Consider the following 22,624-nt stretch of genomic DNA (forward strand, 5'->3'; position numbering starts at 1 on the left):
CTATTTAGACTCGACAAAGGAGGGTTTGTCATTTAGTCCTTAAATCTGTTCGCGATCAAATGATACGTTGTTACCAAGGACGATAACGTTTATCAAGCATAGGTCGTTGTGTGCCATATAGGTTGGTTGTCCTCTTAACCAATGAGTGTGAAGACACTGGTATGGCATACAGGTAAGATGTAAGGGTACATCTACACTGAACGTGACCGACTCTAGAGCTATTTCTGCTGTCAAGATTTACTCCGATGGAATATGGGTATAAATGTCCCTCCGATCTGAGACCGCCACGGTGACTTGCAAGCAACTCACTGCACTTAGGCACTGGACTACCTGAATTTCTAATTCAGTGACGGAAGGCTGCTGGGTGTAGTCAAGTACTTGACTTGTCGGTGCATGTGTCAAGATGGGATTGACCACTCCAGTTTAGGAGCTGTGTACAGTCATATTTCAATTTAGCAAAATCTTGATCAGGATAGTCCTTGTGAGTAGTCATAGACTGTTTGAGTTGAGCATGATTCGGATGATCTGATCAGGGTTGACAGTTTAACCCTGAGTCGTCCTAAACACAGGGGTCAAAAAGGATGAATTATACAGTAACCATATTCATGTAGGTTCTGAGTGTTGCGATTGTGACTCTTTGACCTATCCAAATATCGGGTACCATTGCTAGATGGTCACTTTGATTAGTACAGAAATTGGTTCCTGTGCGACCAGCTTAGGTTCAAACCAGTGGGGTCACACACATTAGAGGTTCCTATCTGATCTGATAGCTGGTGCAGAATCCTACATGTTTGAGACTCAGTGATCGAGAATCAGGATTCTCTGATCATGAGTTCCACACATTATGGATACCGGGGTCAAGAGTCCCACTAGTTGGGACTTTTCGATCAAGGTTACATATCGATGAATTCTGATGTCCGATTGCCCATCGAATTTGGACTCAGTATTTATGAGAGGTTTAATTAGTGATTTGATCACTAATTAACTTAATTTGATTGAGTAATTATTTTTGGATCAAGTCCAATTGAATTGGATTCAGTTGGGTTTGACCCGATTAGGTTAAGAGTTGACCTAATCGTCGAGATGGTTTGATCCCTGATTTGATCAGGGGTTGGGCTTAGTCAATTTTTGATTTGATTAAGATTTTATTGAGCCTAATTAAGCCTAATTTAGTTGAGTTTAAATTAGTCTAATTGGACCTAAATTATTTGGTTCAATTAGGTTGGTTTAAATAATTAAACCACCTTGACCCAATCTCCATGCACCACCTCACTTCCATTGCACCCATTTGAATTTATGAGAAGGAACTTCTCATGATTTTTTTCCTCATGCCAAGCCCTCTCCACGCCCCACTTTAATATGCCATATGAATGGATAAGGATGATTGGTTGGCCATTCAAATTTAAAATAAAGTTTGAATTTGAATGGGCAATTAATCTTTGCACCTTATCCCCTTTTTTACGTTCCATTTATTACATGAGAAAAGATTTCTCATGAAATCACTCCATGCACAATTTAAGCCATGCCTCATACCTTTAGTGGATAAGGGATGAGTTGGTGTCCATTTGAATTCAAAATTTGATTTGAATTCAAATGTGCAATTACTCATCTTTATCCTTTCTTTTGGATAAGACGTTTGACGTTGTTATAAAAGGAGGAGAAGAGTGGGGCGTGCAAGAAGAAGATTTTTGGAGAAAAATTTTGGGGTGTGAGAAGTTTTGTGCATGAGAAGAAAGTCCATATCCTTCCAAGAGAAAAAGAAAGAAAAAAAAGAAAAGTGGGTGCAAGGTTTCTGGTGACTTCCCTAGAGTTTTAGCCTGGGGTTCGGGAAGAGAGAAAGTGAGCTACGAGTGTCGTGAGCCCACAAAATCTTAAAAAAATCTTCAACATCCTCTCAAGTATGTCTGTTGATGATCCAAAGCATCCGAAGAATCGACAGACATCGATCGAAGGAGTTCGATCAGCATCAACCGTCAAAAGAGCTCTACAACGAGCTAGCACTCGTGAGGAGTCAATCAGACTGGAAGCTTCATGTGGATGATCCACAGAGGTCAGACACACTGTGTGACTACGTCGTGATGATCAGACTCTCCCGATGGTGATCAGATTGCAGTGATCTACTACCCGCACAAAGGTTTTGTGTTCTGAACACATTACAATAAAGTGTTTACTGTTTGAATTTAAAATTTAAATTTAAATAAATACATGCTATATATCATATTTAGATCCTAGTGTAAGATAAATTCATGTTAATTAATTAGATTAATTAATATTTTTCAGCTATAAAATCATAATTTTGAAAAAATTTTAAAATTATCATTTTACCCCCGCACTGAATTTTCTCACAAATGGTATCAGAGCGGGTTCTTAGATATGATATATATATTTGCATGCATAGATTAAGTTATAATCTAAAAGTTCAAATTTGAAATTTGAAATTTGAAATTTGAAATTTAAATTTTGAAAGTTGTTCGAAATTCAAAATTCAAAATTTTGAAATTTAAAATTTAAATTTTAAAATTTAAAATTTGAAATTCAAAATTCAAAAATTTGAAATTCAAAATTTGAAATTTAAAATTTGGTTGAAATTTCAAATTTAAAATTCAAAATTCAAAATTCAAAATTTAAAATTCAAAGTTTGAAATTCAAAAATTTGAAAATTTGAAATTTGCTTGAAATTTGAAATTCAAATTTTAAAATTTAAAATTTAAAATTTGAAATTTAAATTTTGAAATTGGTATATTTAGATATACTTGATCCAAGTAGCAAGTAATCAAATTGGATTGGTTGCCATGGTCGTCCGGTCATAGGAGAAAAGCAGGGTTTAAAGGCCCTCTCCTCCCATTCGATGGGGTCTCCTATGGCGGTAGAGGTGCCGCTGTAATTATATCCCATGCAGATGAAGCAGCGAAAGAAATTAATTGTAAAGGTTTAATTGTGAAATTTATCATGAATGTGTTAGATTAGATCTAAAGGAATATTCATGATTTATTTTGATTGAGTTATTTTCTGTTATGTAATTAGCAATAGGATTGCTATTTATGAAATATGCTGATCTATTTGTGAAATGAGTCAACATATTTAGTGAACAGAAAATAAAACATTTCAAATTTGAAAATTATTTTCGAAATGCCAAACCCTGACCCATCAGCCCAAATACTTAATTAAAAGAATTAAGTGTTGTCTAGTAGGTCTAGAATTGTGAATTAAGACCTAAGACAATTGCATAAACTTGTGGGTCAATGGGTTAGATGGATTAGGTCCATAATTGGGTTAAACCTAAGGTTAGCTTAAAGAAATGGATTAAATTAGAGTAGTTGGTCAAATCTAATCAAAAGTTGAATTAGATTAGGTCAAGGATACTCTAGACTCAACTCCAATAGTTGTAGTTGAATGGGTCCATGTCTTTAACTAGACCAAGATGGACTTAATTCATGGCTACGCGATGGAACCCAATTTACTAAGTTGATCAAATTAAAACTAATGAACCGGTTGGTGTCTAAGGTAAGTTTGGCAGTTTGACCAATGGTTTTTAAGTGGGAGCCACTCGCAGTGATTTGATCTCAGATGAGTTAATGGCTTATCCCCACCACTGATCTCACTTACCTGGCCAACCTGGTGAATTAGGCTTTGATTAGATCACTTGGTGATTAGGGCTCACCCATGTCATTAGGTAAATCAATTTGACTGATTTAGGTGCTCCTAATGCCAGCTTTAAGTAAATCCTTTTTAATCTGACTTGGTGAAGTCAGTGGGAGGATTGAAATTGGCTGGATATTTTCTTCTCATCTATCCTTTAATAAAATCCTCAAAAATTATTAGATCCCTAAAAATGATTAAGTTATATTGATAACTAAGTCATAGCCTCCCATTAAGTGAGTGATAATGATTCTATTAGTTTAATAATCATTAGAGGCCCAAAGGCCTGGTGCTTATTGACTAATGGAATTATCATTCATAATATGAAATTTTGGTTTGAGTCTTTCTGATGGTGATCAGGTTGGCCGGCCAAAGTCGGGCCTGATCATTTATTGGTCTGATTCACCAAATCAAATCATGTTAATGGTTGGACCTAACCAGATCTTTTCAGTGGAGGCCAAAGCCTACTGATTAGGTTCTGGGGCAAAATCAATTACTAGAAGTTGTTTAGAGAAACAACTGGTTATGAACCTACACATAGATGCACATGGGTTGACCAACCAAAGTTGGGCTTGTGTGTAGTCTGTGTGGATTCTAGTACCCACTAAGGAATTAAAGTAATTCCTTGAATTGGAGGTTGAGGCTACCAGTTCGTAAAAATACTGGGAGAAACTTTAGACTAAAGTCCAAGTCTTTAGTATTTATAATTTATATACTAATAGAGGTCTAATTTTTTTTTATGCAGCTATGGCCACTACCCTGTCCCTCCGGTCATTATTAGATAATGACAAGCTCATGGGATCTAATTTCGATAGCTGGTATCGAAAATTAAAAATCATCCTTGAGCATGAGCGGATCCTTTATGTAGTAACGGATCTGGCACCTGAGGAGCCAGCCCCGAACATTAGAGGGATGGTTCGAGATACTTATCAGAAGTGGCTCAATGACCGCACCACCATTCAGTGCATTATGCTGGCGGCAATGAATGATGAGTTCAGCCGCAGGTTCGAGAACACCCAGCCACAGGAGATGCTTCAAATGTTGAACGACTCCTTTGGCACGTCTGACGACGTTGAAAGGCACAAAACTAGTTGTGCCATTTTTAATGCTCGGATGAGGGATGGAGCCTCAGTCACTGATCATGTACTGTACATGATCGAAATGATTGAGCGCCTAAGTAAACTGGGCTTTCTCTTGCACGAGCAGCTCGGTAAGGATGCGATCCTTAATTCATTGCCCAAGTCCTTCCTCCCCTTCCTTACTTATTTTCGGATGACAAAGCCTGCAGTGAACTACCACGGCTTGTTGAAGTTGCTGCAGAACTTTGAGAAGGATCACCAGTTCCATAAGGAGTCGGTGAATGTTGTGGGAGGGTCTTCTTCTGATCGTCGACCCTTTAAGAAAGGGAAGAAAAAGAACAAGAAGAAGAAGAATAAGAAGGTGCAGCTGCATGCTGGGACGTCTGCACAGGATCAGACCAAGAAGCGCAAGCCCGACCAGAGCCAGGCGGAGTGCTTTTTTTGTAAGAAGCAGGGGTACTGGAAGAGGAACTGTCCTCTATATGTTGCTTCCCTGGACCCGAATAGGCCGAAGAAGAAGCAAGGTATTTATATGATAACACCTTGCAACTTTTTCATTTGTGATACTACTGCCTAGGTATTGGATACCGGAAGCTCTTATCATATTTGCAATTCGATGCAGGGTCTGCAGGTCAGTAGGAGATTTGGTGAAGGTGAGAGATTCCTGAACGTTGGAGATGGAAGCAAAGTTTCAATTTTAGCATTAGGAATCATGAACCTTGTAATCAATTCTCGAAATATAATTCTGAGTGAATGTCACTATTGTTTAAGCTTTTTATTAAATATTATTTCTGTAGGCCTTTTGGCTATGAACGGTTATCAATTTTTAATAAAAGGAAACGGTTGCAATATCATTTTGAATGGTGTTACAATGTTTATTGGACAACTTAATAATGGAATTTACTTTCTATCACAACCTGTTAATGTGGTTCAAACCTCCGGTAAACGTCCTAGAATAGATAATGTGTCAGAAGTCTACCTTTGGCACTGTAGGCTAGGTCATATCAATAAGAACAGGATAAATAGGTTGGTTCAAGAAGGAATTCTTGAAGTAGGTGATTGTGAATCACTTCCAACCTGTGAGTCCTGTCTTCTTGGTAAAATGATCAAATCACCTTTCACTGGAAAAGCTGAGCGAGCCAGTGAACTCTTGGCTCTGGTACATTCTGATGTATATGGACCCATGAGCTCAAGTGCAAGAGGTAGATATTTCTACTTCATAACCTTCACAGATGACCTATCAAGGTATGGGTATGTCTATTAAATAAAGCATAAGTCAGAGTCGTTTGAAATGTTCAAACTATTCCGAAATGAGGTAGAAAAATAAATTGAAAAGTGTATTAAAACTCTTCGATCTGATCGAGGAGGTGAATACCTTTCCAATAATTTTCTGACATATCTTGGGGAGAATAGGATTCTCTCTCAGTGGACTCCTCCTGGAATACCACAACATAATGGTGTATCTGAAAGGAGGAATCGGACCTTGTTGGACATGGTTCGATCCATGATGGAGTCCGACTCCCGTAGGAGCCCGGGAGGAGCCTGCGGGTGAAGTCATGGGCGAGGTCCGGCTCCCGTAGGAGTCCGGACGAAGTTTACCTGCAATTAGAGTCAAGGACGAAGTTTGGCTCCCGTAGGAGTCCGGACGAAGTTTACCTGCAGCTGGAGTCGTGGGCAGAGTCCGGCTCCTGTAGGAGCCCGGGAGGAGCCTGCGGGTGAAGTCGTGGGCGAGGTCTGGCTCCCGTAGGAGTCTGGACGAAGCCTACCTGAAATTAGAGTCAGGGACGAAGTCTGGCTCCCGTAGGAGTCCGGACGAAGTTTACCTACAGCTGGAGTCGTGGGCGGAGTCCGGCTCCCGTAGGAGCCCGGGAGGAGCCTGTGGGTGAAGTCGTGGGCGAGGTCCGGCTCCTGTAGGAGTCTGGATGAAGCCTACCTGTAATTGGAGTCAAGGACGAAGTCCGGCTTCCGTAGGAGTCCGGATGAAGTTTATCTACAGCTGGAGTCATGGGCGGAGTCCGGCTCCCGTAGGAGCCCGGGAGGAGCCTGCAGGTGAAGTCATGGGCGAGGTCCGGCTCCCGTAGGAGTCTGGACGAAGTCCACTTGCAATTGGAGTCAGGGATGAAGTCCGGCTCCCGTAGGAGTCCGGACGAAGCTTACCAGCAGTTGAAGTTGGTGATGGAGCCCGGCTCCCGTAGGAGTCCGGGCGGAGTCTGCTTGCGGTCGGAGTTGTGGGCGGAGTCCGACTCCCGTAGGAGTCCGAGCGAGGTCTGTCTGCAGTCGGAGTCGGGACGAGGCCCGGCTCCCGTAGGGGTCCGGGCGGAGTCTTCCTGCAATTAAACTCAGGGGCGAAATCCGGCTCCCGTAGTAGTCTGGATGAAGCTTGCCAACAATTGAAGTTGGCGACGGAGCCCGGCTCCCGTAGGAGTCCGGGCGGAGTCTACCGGCAGTTGGACTTGTGGGCGGAGTCCGGCTCCCGTAGGAGTCCGGCCGAGGTCTGTCTGCAGTCGGAGTTGGGGACGAGGCCCGGCTCCCGTAGGAGTCCGGGCGGAGTCTTCCTGCAATTAAAGTCAGGGGCAAAATTCGGCTCCCATAGGAGTCCGGACGAAGCTTACCAGCAATTGAAGTTGGTGACGGAGCCCGGCTCCCGTAGGAGTCCGGGCGGAGTCTACCGGCAGTTGGAGTTGTGGGCGGAGTCCGGCTCCCGTAAGAGCCCGGACGGAGCTTGCCTGCAGTTGAGGTCGAAGATGGAGTTCGATTCTCGTAGGAGTCCGGATGGAGTCTTCTTATGATCAGAGTCGAGGGCGAAGTCCGGCTCCCGCAGGAGTCCGGACGGAGTTTTATCACGAAGGGGCCGCTGGGGAAGGTCTCCCTTTTTCTTATCTGGTCTTGAATGACCAGACCTTAATTGATGTCGGGGCGAGATTCTTTTCCTATTTCTGTCGTAACGAGGTTCAGCTCTGGTTAGGGTGAGGTTCGCCTCTTATCCCTAACACGGCTGTAGGGGCACACATGGGCGTCGCTGGGCCCCTCCCCCCATCCGATCTAAAGGGAACCGGACCTTCGACTTTGCTCAAGTTAGAGCGAGGTTCTCCTCCTGTCCCTAACAGGGCTGTGGGGGCGCATATGGGCGTTGCAGGGCCTCTCCCTCCATCCGGTCTAAAGAGAACCGGGCCTTCGACTTTGCTCATGTCAGGACGAGGTTCTCCTCCTGTTCCTGACATGGCTGTGGGGGCGCATTAGGGTGTTGTAAGGCCTCTCCCCCCATCCGATCTAAAAGAACCGAGCCTTCAACTTTGCTCATGCCAGGATGAGGTTCTCCTCCTGTTCCTGACATGACTGTGGGGGCGCATTCGGGCGTTGTAAGGCCTCTCCCCCCATCCGGTCTAAAAGAACCGGGCCTTTGACTTTGCTCATGCCAGGACGAGGTTCTCCTCCTGTTCCTGACATGGCTGTGGGGGCGCATTCGGGCGTTGTAAGGCCTCTCCCCCATCCGGTCTAAAAGAACCGGACCTTCATTTTATTTATGTTAGAATGAGGTTCTCCTCCTGTTCCTAACATAACCTTGTTTTAACTGTTTGAAGGGGTTATCCCCAGTCGTAACGAATCCATGCCAAATGGGAAGAACATGCAAAGTCGAAAGGAATTTAGATTCAGGATAAAGTCGTAAGCGATACATTTACAGGTTCCCCAAGTTCCATGGTCGTGGAAGGTCTGCTCCTCCTTGAGGTCCTCCGGTGATGGAGTCGATGGTCCCAATTGGAGGCCGATCCCCGAGCTGCTCCTCCCTCCTTGGTGGTTCAGGTTGCGGCAGGGTCCTTGGCCGATCTTCTCTACCCTCAGACCGGCGTCGGATGAACCTGTTGAGTCGACCTCGTCGGATGAGCTCCTCGATCTAGTCTCAGAGTTGGATGCATTCCTCCGTGTCGTGGCCGTGGTCGCGGTGGTAGAGACAGAACTTGTTGGGGTTGCACTTTTCGGGGTGTGTGCGCATCCTCTCTGGCCTAGGGAGCTACTCCCTGACCTCCATCAGTACCTGGGTCTTCGAGGCATTGAGGGGGGCGTAGATGCGAAATCTTCCCGATGGAGAATCCCGCCGAACCCCGTGATCCAAACTTCTCTACCTACATACCCGGGGAGGAGTATGGGCACGCTTGTGCCCAGGAGGGGATTGAGAACGCGGTCGAGCTTCTCTCGACCTTTTTTCGACTGCGGACTTACTCGAGTCTCCCGCCTGCCGCTCTCTCACGGTCTCCTCATCCTTCATTTTGAAGGCTTCTTCCGCTCGGACGTACCCTTCAGCTCGAGCCAATAAATCAGCAAAATCCCTGGGGTACTTCTTCTCCAGGGAGAACAAAAGGTCATTCTTCTGAAGGCCGCCCTTCAGAGCGGCCATTGCGACTGATTAGTCCAAATTCCGGACCTCTAGCGCTGCGACATTGAAACGGTTGATGTAGGCCCGAATGGACTCCCCCTCCCTCTGCCTGATATTAATGAGGGACTCCGACCCCTTCCGGGGGCATCGGCTGCTGACAAAATGGGCCACAAATTGGTGGCTCATCTGATCGAAGAAAAAGATGGTACCCGGCTTCAGCACCGAGTACCAATTTCTCGCCGCTCCCTTCAAGGTGGAGGGGAAGGCTCGGCACAGGATGGCGTCAGGTGCGTCATGAAGCAGCATCATCATCCGGAAGGCTTCCAGATGATCAACTGGGTCTGAAGTCCCGTCGTAGCTTTCGAACTGGGGGAGTTTGAAGTTTGGCGGGATCGGTTCCTGCATGATCATTTGAGAAAAGGGAGGATCAGTGCAAATATCCTCACCGTAAGTGGGGGGAGCATGGTGGAGTTCTTCGATCCACCGGTTCATCTCCTGGAGTCTCCAGTCCAGGAAATTCTCTCGACTCCGGGTCTCGAGGGTCCTCTGGCAGAATGGGGGCAGGGATCTTCCAAGGGTGGAGTCATGATCCGATTAAGGGCTCTCCACCCTTGGGTTCGTCTTCCCGGGAAAGACGGGGCAGCTGGCCCAAGTGGCCCGCCCTACTGTCGGATTCTGGCGTTCCGGTGACACCCTTTCCAGGCGCACTGATGCCTGCGGCTGCTGCTGCTGCTGTATGGCCTGTACAGCTTCAATGAGGCCTCTGACCTGCTGCGCCTGCAGATCAAATTGCTCCACGCCGACCGCCGTCGTCGTCGGAGGAGGAGGCTGGAAAACTGGAGGTGAGGCCGGAGCCTGAGATCTGGCCGCGGAGGTCGTGGATCGTCGCGTGGACGCCTTACGGGGAGGCATCGAGCAAAGATCAAGTGGAGGAAGGAGGAGAGGACGTCGGAAAAGATGCCCGGGGGCGGTCCCGTTGAGCGCTCCTTTAAGAACAAAGATACTGCGAAGACACAGGCCCTTCCTCTAGCGTCAATCCTGTTGGTGCGAAAATCTGCTTGCGCCGGAGAAGCTGGAGTCGCGGTCGCCGTCGGGACCTGCAAAAGAAGTCTAAACCGGAGGTGGGGTTGCTTCGGCAAGACCCTCCGACGCTCAAGTCAGTTCTCTACCTCAACAAGAATGGAGTGCTCGAACGAAAATTTTAGTAGAGTTTCTAGATAAAAATAAGAGCTTATAGAATAACGTATCTGGGGTCCCCTTTTATAGGCGTAGGGGGCTGTAAGCTGATAGCGACATCTGTAACCATCTGGTCATGGGCTGTCCAGGGTCAGGCGGAGTTTGTTGCGAAGAGTAGTGGAGTAAACCCGTGGCTATCACTGAAGCGCGCCACATGGAGTCTGCCGCAGGGAGTGGAGCGGCGTCCGTTGTCGCGACTTGCCAGGGGGTGGAAGAATCGCGTAGTATCCATCGCAGGAAGTGGAGCAGTGCTGTGGCCGTTACTGCGGCCTGCCAGGGAGTAATGGAGCCGCGTAGGATCCACCGTAGGGAGTAATGGAGCCGCATAGGATCCACCGTAGGGAGTAATGGAGCCGCGTAGGATTCGCCGAAGGGAGTGGAGCAGAATCGCGGCCGTTACTACGGCCTGCCGAGGAGTCTAGACTTGTCGGCTGAAGTTCGGTTGAAGTCTGTAGCTGGAGAGAGGTGGCTAACTATCCGTCTGAGAGGAGCCTGGAGTCTGGCTCTCGCAAAAGCCCGGACAGAGTCTTCCCACAGCTGGGGCTGGAGTTGAGGTCTGGCTCCCGTAGGAGTTCGGGCAAAGTCTACCTGCAATTGGAATTGGTAGTGAAGTCCGGCTCCCGTAGGAGTCCGGACGAAGTCTACCTGCAATTGGAGTCAGGGACGAAGTCCGGCTCCCGTAGGAGTCCGGACGAAGTTTACCTGCAGCTGGAGTCATGGGCGGAGTCTGGCTCCCGTAGGAGCCCGGGAGGAGCCTGCGGGTGAAGTCGCAGGCGAGGTCCGGCTCCCGTAGAAGTCCGGACGAAGTTTACCTGCAATTAGAGTCAGGGACGAAGTCCGGCTCCCGTAGGAGTCCGGACGAAGTTTACCTGCAGCTGGAGTCGTGGGCAGAGTCTGGCTCCCGTAGGAGCCCGGGAGGAGCCTGCGGGTGAAGTCGTGGGCGAGGTCTGGCTCCCGTAGGAGTCCGGATGAAGCCCACCTACAATTGGAGTCAAGGACGAAGTCCGGCTCCCGTAGGAGTCCGGACAAAATTTACCTGCAGCTGGAGTCGTGGGCGGAGTCCGGCTCCCGTAGGAGCCCGGGAGGAGCCTGCGGGTGAAGTCGCGGGTGAGATCCGGCTTTCGTAGGAGTCCGAATGAAGTTTACCTGCAATTAGAGTCAGGGACGAAGTCCGGCTTCCGTAGGAGTCCGGACAAAGTTTACCTACAGCTGGAGTCGTGGGCGGAGTCCGGCTCCCGTAGAAGCCCGGGAGGAGCCTGCGGGTGAAGTCGTGGGCGAGGTCCGGCTCCTGTAGGAGTCCGAACAAAGCCTACCTGCAATTGGAGTCAGGGATGAAGTCTGACTCCCGTAGGAGTCCGGATGAAATTTACCTGCAGCTAGAGTCGTGGGCGGAGTTCGGCTCCCGTAGGAGCCTGGGAGGAGCCTGCGGATGAAGTCGTGGGCGAGGTCCGGCTCCCGTAGGAGTCTGGATGAAGCCTACCTGCAATTGGAGTCAGGGACAAAGTCCGGCTCCCGTAGGAGTCCGGACGAAGTTTACCTGCAGCTAGAGTCGTGGGTGGAGTCCGGCTCCTGTAGGAGCCCGGGAGGAGCCTGCGGGTGAAGTCATGGGTGAGGTCCGGCTCCCGTAGGAGTCCGGACGTCGCGAAGAATCCGATCGATGCTGGCGGGGTCCTGTCCGTCAGCAAAACTTGGGAGTGTGGCAGAGGCTCGGCCGCCCAGGAGGTTGGAAGAGATGTTGCTGGAGGTCGAGAGTCAGTTGGGTCCCCGGAGGGTCACTCCCATCACGAACTTCGGCTGGGGGGTATTTTATACCCAACACCTTCTAAATAGAGTTTCGAGTAAGTCTGTAACCAAAACGCCATATGAGATATGGATAGGACGTAAGCCAGTACTCTCGCACCTTAGGGTTTGGGGGTGTCCGACTTATGTTAAACGTTTAATTACGGACAAGCTAGGACCTAGGTCTGACAAGTGTAATTTTATAGGGTACCCAAAAGAGACCAAAGGGTATTACTTCTACCTAGCTGATGAGCAAAAAGTGTTTGTCAGCCTTAAGGCAATCTTTTTGAAAAAGGAGTTCCTTGGTGAAGGAACTGTTGCCTCTAAGGTCGAACTTGACAAAGTTCGACAGGTAGAAAAATCGACACAAGTTGCTGAACCTGAACCGAATTTGGTTAGATCAGATTTGGAGTCCATTGTTCAAGCACCCTTAAGGCGATCTGGTAGAGTACCACGTCAACCAGACAGATACTATGGTTTCTTAGTCCGGGACGGCGATCCTATCGAACTTGATGAAAATGATGAGGATCCGATCACCTACATGGATGCAATGCATAGATCCGACTCTGAGAAATGGCTGGAGGCCATGAAATCTGAAATGGAGTCCATGAAGGTCAATGATGTGTGGACATTGGTTGACCCATCCGAAGGAGTAAAACCCATAGGGTGTAAATGGGTCTTCAAGAGGAAGAGAGGCGCAGACGGAAAGATAGAAACCTATAAAGTCCGTCTGGTTGCTAAGGGATATCGTCAACATTATGGTATAGACTATGACGAGATATTTTCTCCTGTGGCAATGCTCAAATCTATTCGGATTATGCTTGCGATAGCTACCCATCTGGACTATGAAATCTGGTAGATGGATGTGAAGACAGCTTTCCTAAATGGAGAGCTGGATGAAGAGGTGTATATGATACAACCTGAAGGATTCACATCCACAGATGAGTCTAAGGTGTGCAGGCTACAGAGGTCTATTTATGGACTTAAATAGGCATCACGGAGTTGGAACATATGTTTTGATAAGACGATCAAGACGTATGGCTTCATTAAGAATAGAGAAGAGCCATGCATTTATAAGTGGGATAATGGTCCAGTAGTAGTATTTCTTGTATTGTATGTGGATGACATTCTCTTAATCGAAAATGATGTCCCTGCATTACAGGAAATAAAGATTTGGCTGTCGTCACAGTTCTCCATGAAGGATCTGGGAGAAGCTTCCTACATCTTAGGGATGAGGATCTATAGGGATAGATCTAAAAGGTTGTTTGGTTTATCTCAGTCCACGTACATTGATACTATGCTGAAGAGGTTCAGCATGAAGAATTCCAAGAAAGGCTATCTTCCGATAGGCCATGGAATTTCTCTCTCGAAGAGGGATTGTCCGACAACACCTCAAGAGATAGAGCGTATGGGTAGAATTTTATATGCTTCGACAGTGGGATCTATCATATACGCCATGACATGTACACGACCAGATGTGGCATACTCACTAGGGGTAGTGAGTAGATACCACTCTGATCCAGGGGAGAATCACTGGAAGGTTGTTAAAACCATCCTGAAGTATTTAAAAAATACTAAGGACCAGTGGCTTGTTTATGGTGAATCAGACTTGAGACTTATAGGGTTTACCGACTCTAGTTTTCAGTCTGATCACGATGACAGCAAAAGTGTGTCGGGATTTATTTTTACCCTTAATGGTGGGGTCACACACATTAGAGGTTCCTATCTGATCTGATGGCTGATGTAGAATCCTACATATTTGGGACTCAGTGATCGAGAATCTAGATTCTCTGATCATGAGTTCCACACATTATGGGTACCGGGGTCAAGAGTCTCACTGGTTGGGACTTTTCGATCAGGATTACATATCGATGAATTCTGATGTCTGATTGCCCATCGAATTTAGATTCAGTATTTATGAGAGGTTTAATTAGTGATTTGATCACTAATTAACTCAATTTGATTGAGTAATTATTTTTGGATCAAGTCCAATTGAATTGGATTCAGTTGGGTTTGATCCGATTAGGTTAAGAGTTGACCTAATCGTCGAGATGGTTTGGTCCCTGATTTGATCAGGGATTGGGTTTAGTCAATTACTGTTTGATTAGAATTTTATTGAGCCTAATTAAGCTTAATTTAGTTAAATTTAAATTAGTCTAATTGGACCTAAATTATTTGGTTCAATTAGGTTGGTTTAAATAATTAAACCACCTTGACCCAATCTCCATGCACTACCTCACTTCCATTGCACCCATTTGAATTCATGAGAAGAAATTTCTCATGAATTTTTTTCTCACGTCAAGCCCTCTCCATGTCCCACTTTAATGTGCCATATGAATGGATAAGGATGATTGGTTGGCCATTCAAATTTAAAATAAAGTTTGAATTTGAATGGGCAATCAATCTTTGCACCTTATCCCTTTTTTTACGCTCCATTTATTACATGAGAAAAGATTTCTCATGAAATCACTCCATGCACAATTTAAGCCACCCCTCATGCCTTTAGTGGATAAGGGATGAGTTGGTGTCCATTTGAATTCAAAATTTGATTTGAATTCAAATGTGCAATTACTCATCTTTATCCTTTCTTTTGGATAAGACGTTTGACGTTGTTATAAAAGGAGGAGAAGAGTGGGGCGTGCAAGAAGAAGATTTTTGGAGAAAAATTTTGGGATGTGAGAAGTCTTGTGCATGAGAAGGAAGTCCATATCCTTCCAAGAGAAAAAGAAAGAAAAGAAAAAAAAGTGGGTGCAAGGTTTTTGGTAAATTCCCTAGAGTTTTAGCCTGGGGTTCGGGAAGAGAGAAAGTGAGCTACGAGTGTCGTGAGCCCACAAAATCTAAGAAAGATCTTCAACATCCTCTCAAGCATGTCTGTTGATGATCCAGAGCATCCGAAAAATCGACAGACATCGATCGAAGGAGTTCGATCAGCATCGGCCGTCAAAAGAGCTCTACAACGAGCTAGCACTCGTGAAGAGTCGATCAGATTGGAAGCTTCATGTGGATGATCCGCAGAGGTCAGACATACTATGTGACTGCGTCGTGATGATCAGACTCTCCCGACGGTGATCAGATTGCAGCGATCTACTACCCACACAAAGGTTTTGTGTTCTGAACACATTACAGTAAAGTGTTTACTGTTTGAATTTGAAATTCAAATTTAAATGAATACATGCTATATATCATATTTAGATCCTAGTGTAGGATAAATTCATGTTAATTAATTAGATTAATTAATATTTTTTCACTGTAAAATCATAATTTTAAAAAAGTTTTAAAATTATTATTTTACCCCTACACTGAATTTTCCCATAAAATTCAGATCAGAAAACAGAAAATAAAATTTAATTAATTCATAAGATTGATCTGCTGCATGCCTAGACTAGTTGTAGAATTGTTCTAGTAACTGTCTAGAATAGATTTTATATTGAATAGTTTAATTTAAATCTTATTTTTCAGATGTTATATGTGATGTATCAGATCTGAAAGCATGCTAATTAGATCAGATTTTAATACATGAGATGTATGCAAAGCATATATAAGTTAGATCTGAAATTATATATGTGATATGTAACTTAGATCTAACTAGTTTTGTAGTTTAAATTAATATTTTTGATTAAGATGTTCCTCATGGCCGTCGGGTCATAAGAATAAAGTAGGGTTTAAGATTCTCTCCTCCCATTCAATGGGGTGTTCTTATGGCGTGTAGGGGTACTGCACGTTCATCCTTAATGAGAAATCAAACTTACTTTTCTGCAAAACCCTAGATCCTAAAACCCTAGGATTTATTTTACATATTTTGTTTATGAACCCAAGACTTAATTAATGAATTAAGCTTATGAAATTAAATTAGATCTAAAATTGAGAATTTCAGATCTAAGTCATTTTCATAAAATTGGGTTCGGACTTGGGTAGCTCAATTAGGTCTAGCGGTTGATCAAACTGAATCAAAAGTTGGTTAGGTGGGATCATGAAAGCTAATAATTGACCAGCCTAATAGGATTAAGTCTAGGTCAAGGTCAAATCACATTTATATGTGATTCGATCAAGTTAAGACCTAATTTGGCTCAGTAGTTAGAGCCTGGATTGTAGGCTAACCTAATTGGTTCTGGTTCGATAATTTGGTGTCTAAGATAAGTTGGACAGATGTGACTGACTGATTTTTAATTAGGAGCTACTCGACTTGAATATATTTTTATCAAGTTAATGGCATATCCCTCCCATCGGTCTCACTTACCTGGCCATATGTGTCGACCCAATTCTGATTTGAGGTGGCTAACAATTCGAGCTAACCCATGCCACTAGGTTAGTCATAATTGTTATGACTATGTCAAATCAAGTTAATGAGACCTAAATCAAATCTTCCTAAGAAAATATTAAGTCTAAGGTCTTCCACCATTGTGGATGTGTGGGCCCTTCCCGGGTGATGTGCACCATCATGAAGAAAGAGATGATCACATGCCATATATGGATCCAAGAGCCAAATTGATGATTTTACTCACATGCGTAGAAGCATGATATGGTGCGAATCAGATTTGGCAGGAATTTGAAAGGAATTATTGCTTGGAAAAAGAGCCGAGTTTAGAAGCTTGTTATGTTCTTCCTAATTCACCATGATCTCCAGCCACCATCATTTCCATAATAGCAAGACGCAATCAAGGTTGTTTTGTTCTTCCTAATTCACCATGATCTCCAGCCACCATCATTTCCATAGTAGCAAGATGCAGCCAATGTTATTTTGTTCTTCCTAATTCACCATGATCTCCAGCCACCATAATTTCCATAGTAGCAAGATACGGCCACTATTATTTCCTTTGTAGCAAGATATAGCCATCATCATTTCTATCATAGTCAAATTCTGTTATTTTCTTCCATTTACTGAATGTCTTATGTTCCCTCTCTTATCTATATAAAGGAAGGCGACCTATGTATTCAATTCAGATTTCAAAGGTTTCTTTTATTTTTTTTTCTCTTTTTCTTATGCTCCAATCTTTATTCTTACCTACACAAGATAGTTATTTAGGCCTGGGCACATCAGTTTGGTATCAGAGCTTGAGGGAGTGTTTGACATCCAAATCATGTCTGGAGGAGACGAGGCCCCTGTCATTCCTAGAGGCATGAGTCTGGAACAAGCTCAGATTATGGGGCTCCAGCAGCGTCAAGAAGAGATGATGGAGCAACTCAATCGCCTAACACAAATGTTTGAGCGGTTGGCAACACTTCCCCCACCACCACAGCGGCATGGCCATCCAGCACCACGACGAGTTGATCGCAATGATGAAGAGGAGTATGACGAACCCGGAGATGATGATGGTGTGGAGGAACACCCATGGCAAAGGCGGCAGCAAAGGAGTTTGGGAGACAATATTAAGATGAGGATCCCATCCTTTAAAGGAACCAGCTCACCCGAAGAATATCTGGAATGGGTGCAACGTGTGGAGAAGGTCTTTGAATGTCAAGATTATTCTGAGGTAAAAAAATATAAACTTGCTGCCCTTGAATTCACTGATTATGCTAATCTTTGGTGGGAGAATGTGAAAGCTCAGCGTAGAAGGGATGGAGAAGAAGAGATCCGAAACTGGAGGCTTATGAAGCGGATCATGGAGAAGCGATTTGTCCCTCAATATTATAAGCAGGAGCTGTACATCAAGTTACAAAGCTTGAGACAAGGGGGGATGTGTGTTGAGGATTATGTCAAAGAATTTGAGATGCTGATGATGAGATGCGATTTGCGAGAACCTCAAGAACAGACCATTGCAAGGTTCTTAGGAGGCTTGAATAAGGAGATTGCTGATACGGTGGAGTTACAATCTTATGTGTTCCTTGACGATGTGATCAAACTTGCTGTTAAGGTGGAGAGACAGCGCAAGCATGGTGCAAGTAAGCCAAGTAAGACTACCAACTCATCTTCCTTATCACCATGGTCCGTCCCTAAGACGGTGCCAAAACAAGTAGAAAAAGATGATTCTAGCAAGCGAGTCACAGATACGGCCAAAGAAAAAGAGGTAGAAAATTCACAACCTCCCAAACGAAGTCGAGATATCAAGTGTTTCAAGTGTCTTGGTTACAGTCATATAGCCTCTGAATGTCCAAACAAGAGGGTGATGTTCATTCGAGAGTCACAAGAAGAAATTGAAAGCAAAGATGAGGCTATTTTGGAAGAGGTAAAAGAAGATTATGTGGAGTTTGCAGATGAAGGAGAGTTGTTGGTTATTCGTCGCAACCTGAACCTACAAGCCAAAGTGGATGATGAGCAGCGCGAAAATATCTTCCATACCAGGTGCACCATCCATGATAAGGTATGTGGTGTTATCATTGATGGAGGTAGCTGTACCAATGTGGCTTCTACTATTTTGGTAGAAAAACTTAATTTGGTGACTATGAAGCATCCCCGTCCCTATAGATTGCAATGGCTTACTGACGATGGTGATGTGAAGGTTACAAAGCAGGTTGTAGTACCTTTCTCTATTGGCAAGTCCTACAAAGATGAGGTTGTTTGTGATGTGGTTCCTATGAAAGCCAGCCATCTTCTTTTGGGAAGGCCTTGGCAGTACGATCGGAGGGCTATTCATGACGGCTTCAAAAATACCTATTCATTTGCCAAGAATGGAAAGAACATAGTGTTGGCACCACTTAGCCCGCAACAGGTCCAGAAGGATCAGCTTGTGATTGAAAAGGGCAAGAAAGAGAATCTATTTGCCAACAAGGGGGAAGTGAAGCGAGTTTTGACTAACCATGAAATTATTTTTGTTCTTGTAGCTAAGCAGATTCCAAGTGAAGAAGTCTCCCTTCCACCGCAAATGAAGGAGATCTTGGAGGAATTTATAGATGTGTTCCCGGAAGAATTACCAAAAGGATTGCCATCAATCAGAGGGATCGAGCATCAGATTGATCTCATTCCAGGGTTTGCCCTACCAAATAGACCAGCCTATAGATGCAATCCCGAGGAGGCCAAAGAGTTGCAGCGGCAAGTTGCGGATCTTTTGGAGAAGGGTTATGTGAGGGAGTCTATGAGCCCATGTTCAGTACCAGCTTTGTTGGTACCAAAGAAGGATGGATCTATGCGGATATGCGTGGATAGTAGGGCGATAAACAAGATCACAATAAAATATCGCTATCCAATCCCGCGACTGGATGATATGCTTGATGAGTTGCATGGAGCTAAGGTCTTCTCAAAAATAGACCTTAGGAGCGGATACCATCAGATTCGCATGAAGGAAGGTGATGAATGGAAGACCGCATTCAAGACTAAGTTCGGATTGTATGAGTGGACGGTCATGCCATTTGGCTTATCCAACGCACCTAGCAAATTCATGAGATTGATGAATCATGTGCTGCGATCGCATAGTCTTTCTTGGCTATGTTGTGTCACAACATGGAGTGGAAGTTGATGAGGAAGACTTGGATTTGAGGGCAAATCCTACTCAACAAGGGAGAAATGATGTGCACCATCATGAAGAAAGAGATGATCACATGCCATATATGGATCCAAGAGCCAAATTGATGATTTTACTCACATGCGTAGAAGCATGATATGGTGCGAATCAGATTTGGCAGGAATTTGAAAGGAATTATTGCTTGGAAAAAGAGCCGAGTTTAGAAGCTTGTTATGTTCTTCCTAATTCACCATGATCTCCAGCCACCATCATTTCCATAATAGCAAGACGCAATCAAGGTTGTTTTGTTCTTCCTAATTCACCATGATCTCCAGCCACCATCATTTCCATAGTAGCAAGATGTAGCCAAAGTTATTTTGTTCTTCCTAATTCACCATGATCTCCAGCCACCATAATTTCTATAGTAGCAAGATACGGCCACTATTATTTCTTTTGTAGCAAGATATAGCCATCATCATTTCTATGATAGTCAAATTCTGTTATTTCCTTCCATTTACTGAATGTCTTATGTTCCCTCTCTTATCTATATAAAGGGAGGCGACCTATGTATTCAATTCAGATTTCAAAGGTTTCTTTTATTTTTTTTTCTCTTTTTCTTATGCTCCAATCTTTATTCTTACCTACACAAGATAGTTATTTAGGCCTGGGCACATCACCGGGGTTGATTGTTCTCGACTGGTTACAGTGGCTCAGTTGCACCGGAAAGATGCAACCATATCCATTAGGCATTGGATGCTACGGATTAGAGGATGGGTTGTGCTCAATATTTCGGATACGGTGAGGGATCCAATCAAGAATCTAGTTCGTGCAAATGGTGGGTCTGACTTAACTAAAGATTGGAGCAATATTCCGGGCACGGTGAGCTTCATGAATTAGAGACCAAGTTTTGGGTGCACCATGATTAGAGAATCATTGGACAAGAGTTGTCCACTCATCGGTTGACCCATCACCAATAACTATTAGGTGAGGTGGTGAGCCAGTCGGTGAGACCGCACCACCCACTAGAAATCACTAATCACGAAGATTTTCACATCTCTATCTAGGGAGTGTAGGGATCTCAAAAAATAGTGGGAGCCTAATTTGTTTAAAAATAAAACTCCTAAATAAATTGGTTAAGCCTGATTACAAAATCTAACTAAAAACTCTTGACTCTCTACAGAAAATATGTCTGCGTCCAACCCCCTGACCAAAATACTAGACACCCACAGATTGACTGAACTTAATTTCAAAGATTGGTTGAGGTACTACAGAATTATTCTGAGTTTTGAAAAATTGACTTATGTCTTGGATCAGGACCCACCTGCCATACCAGCACGTCCGACTGCTGAACAGAGAGCGTCTCTGAAAAAATGGACGGATGATGATAACAAAGTCGGTAATACATGTTGGGTGCCATGTCTGATGACTTGCAACGCCAGCATGAGAATATTATGACTACCCATCAAATGTTGGCTCACCTACAAGAGTTGTTTGGTGAACAAAGTCACACAGCCAAATATCAAGTCTATCAAAGGCTTTTTAAGGCTAAAATACGTGATGGACAGTCAGTCCAACATCATTGTTTGACAATGATCAAGGACATTGAGAAGCTTGAGAAGCTCGATATCATCTTAGACAAGAATTTTTAGATTGATGTGATCCTTCAGTCCTTATCCAATGCATATGGTCAGTTCATCATGAACTTCCATATGCATAAGATGCAATGTACCTTGGCTGAGTTAATGAACATGTTGGTTACGACTGAGCTTTCTTTAAAGAGTTCAAAAGGCTCAGTCCTTACTGTGGAGTGGATTTCTTCCAAGAGAAAGTCTTTTAAAAAGAAGAAGAAGTCTACGAACAAGCAGAAGGTGGATGAAAAAAGGAAGAAGACAGAATCGAAGAAGAAGGCTGCTGAAAAGAAAAAATATTTTCACTGCAATTCAGACAGCCATTGGAAGCGAAACTGTCCTCAGTACCTGGCCACCCTAAAGAACAAGAAGGATGGTCCTTCTGGAGGTATGCTCATTATAGAATCTAATCTTACAATTTTCTCTGCATCCAGTTGGGTACTTGACTCTGGTTCTAGTGCTCATTTGTGCACTTCTATACAGGATCTTGAGGAGAGCAGGAGGCTGAGGGATGGGGATATGATCCTACGCGTCGGAAATGGAGTAAGAGTTGCTGCTGTGACCGTGGGAACCTACCCTCTGCGATTACTATTAGGATTAGATTTAGTTCTTAGAGACTATTATTATGTGCCTGCAGCAAGCAGAAATTTGATTTCTATTTCATGTTTATCCCAAGAAGGCTATGTGATTAGCTTTCATAAGAACCATTGTAACATATTTTATAAAAATAATAAAGTTGCAAATAATTTTCTTATTAATGGTCTCTATCAGCTACATATTGATGTATCTGTATTTAATGTCGAGCAAAATGTGAATGCCATAGAAATTAAAAGGCCTAGAGATGTCTAAATGATAGGTATCTGTGGCACCAAGGCTAGGTCATATAGCGGAAGACAGGGTTAATAAATTAAAAAATTTGGACTATTGAGTCCGTTGACTACCGAGTCATATCCAGTTTGTGAATCATGCCTTCAAGGCAAAATGACCAAGCTCCCTTTTGTGGGACATGGGGAAAGGGCTACAGACCTACTTGCCCTAGTACATACGGATGTGTGCGGCCTATTTGATGTGCCGACTAGAGGCAACTATGTCTACTTCATTACCTTCATCGATGATATGTCTAGATACGGGTATGTATTTCTAATAAAACACAAGTCTGAATCTTTTGAAAAGTTCAAAGAATTCAGACATGAAGTAGAAAAATAAACAGGAAAGCCCATTAAGGTTCTTCCATCAGATCGAGGAGGTGAATACCTTAGTCGGGAGTTCCTAGACTATCTTAAGGACAATGGCATAGTCTCTCAATGGACTCCACCTGGAACGCCACAACTCAATGGAGTTTCAGAACAGAGAAACCGGACCCTATTAGATATGGTCCGTTCCATGATGAGCTTCACGGACCTCCCTGAGTTTCTTTGAGAATATTGTCTCATGACAGCAATATATGTATTGAATAAGATTTCTTCTAAAATCGTTCCTACCAAACCGTATGAGATATGGCATGGTAAGAAGCCA

General features: G+C 44.2%; 1 protein-coding gene across 1 annotated transcript; it reads left to right on the top strand.

Moving 5' to 3' along the window:
* Nucleotides 1-17,183: 17,183 nt before the first annotated feature.
* Nucleotides 17,184-19,496, top strand: LOC140857358 (uncharacterized). The gene is made up of 2 exons (XM_073256144.1): nucleotides 17,184-17,457; nucleotides 17,647-19,496. Exons 1-2 carry the CDS (start codon nucleotides 17,184-17,186, stop codon nucleotides 19,494-19,496), a joined length of 2,124 nt encoding a protein of 707 aa, XP_073112245.1.
* Nucleotides 19,497-22,624: the final 3,128 nt, after the last annotated feature.

This window comes from Elaeis guineensis, chromosome 4 (assembly GCF_000442705.2).
Source record: "Elaeis guineensis isolate ETL-2024a chromosome 4, EG11, whole genome shotgun sequence".
In the NCBI taxonomy this organism is placed as follows: Eukaryota; Viridiplantae; Streptophyta; class Magnoliopsida; order Arecales; family Arecaceae; genus Elaeis; species Elaeis guineensis.

Bases quoted from the DNA above. Each gene is read 5' to 3' on its own strand.
- LOC140857358 (XM_073256144.1), top strand. From the start codon at position 17,184: ATGTCTGGAGGAGACGAGGCCCCTGTCATTCCTAGAGGCATGAGTCTG. The intron at 17,458-17,646 runs GTTTGGGAGACA...AGAATGTGAAAG, and splicing joins GCAAAGGCGGCAGCAAAGGA to CTCAGCGTAGAAGGGATGGA.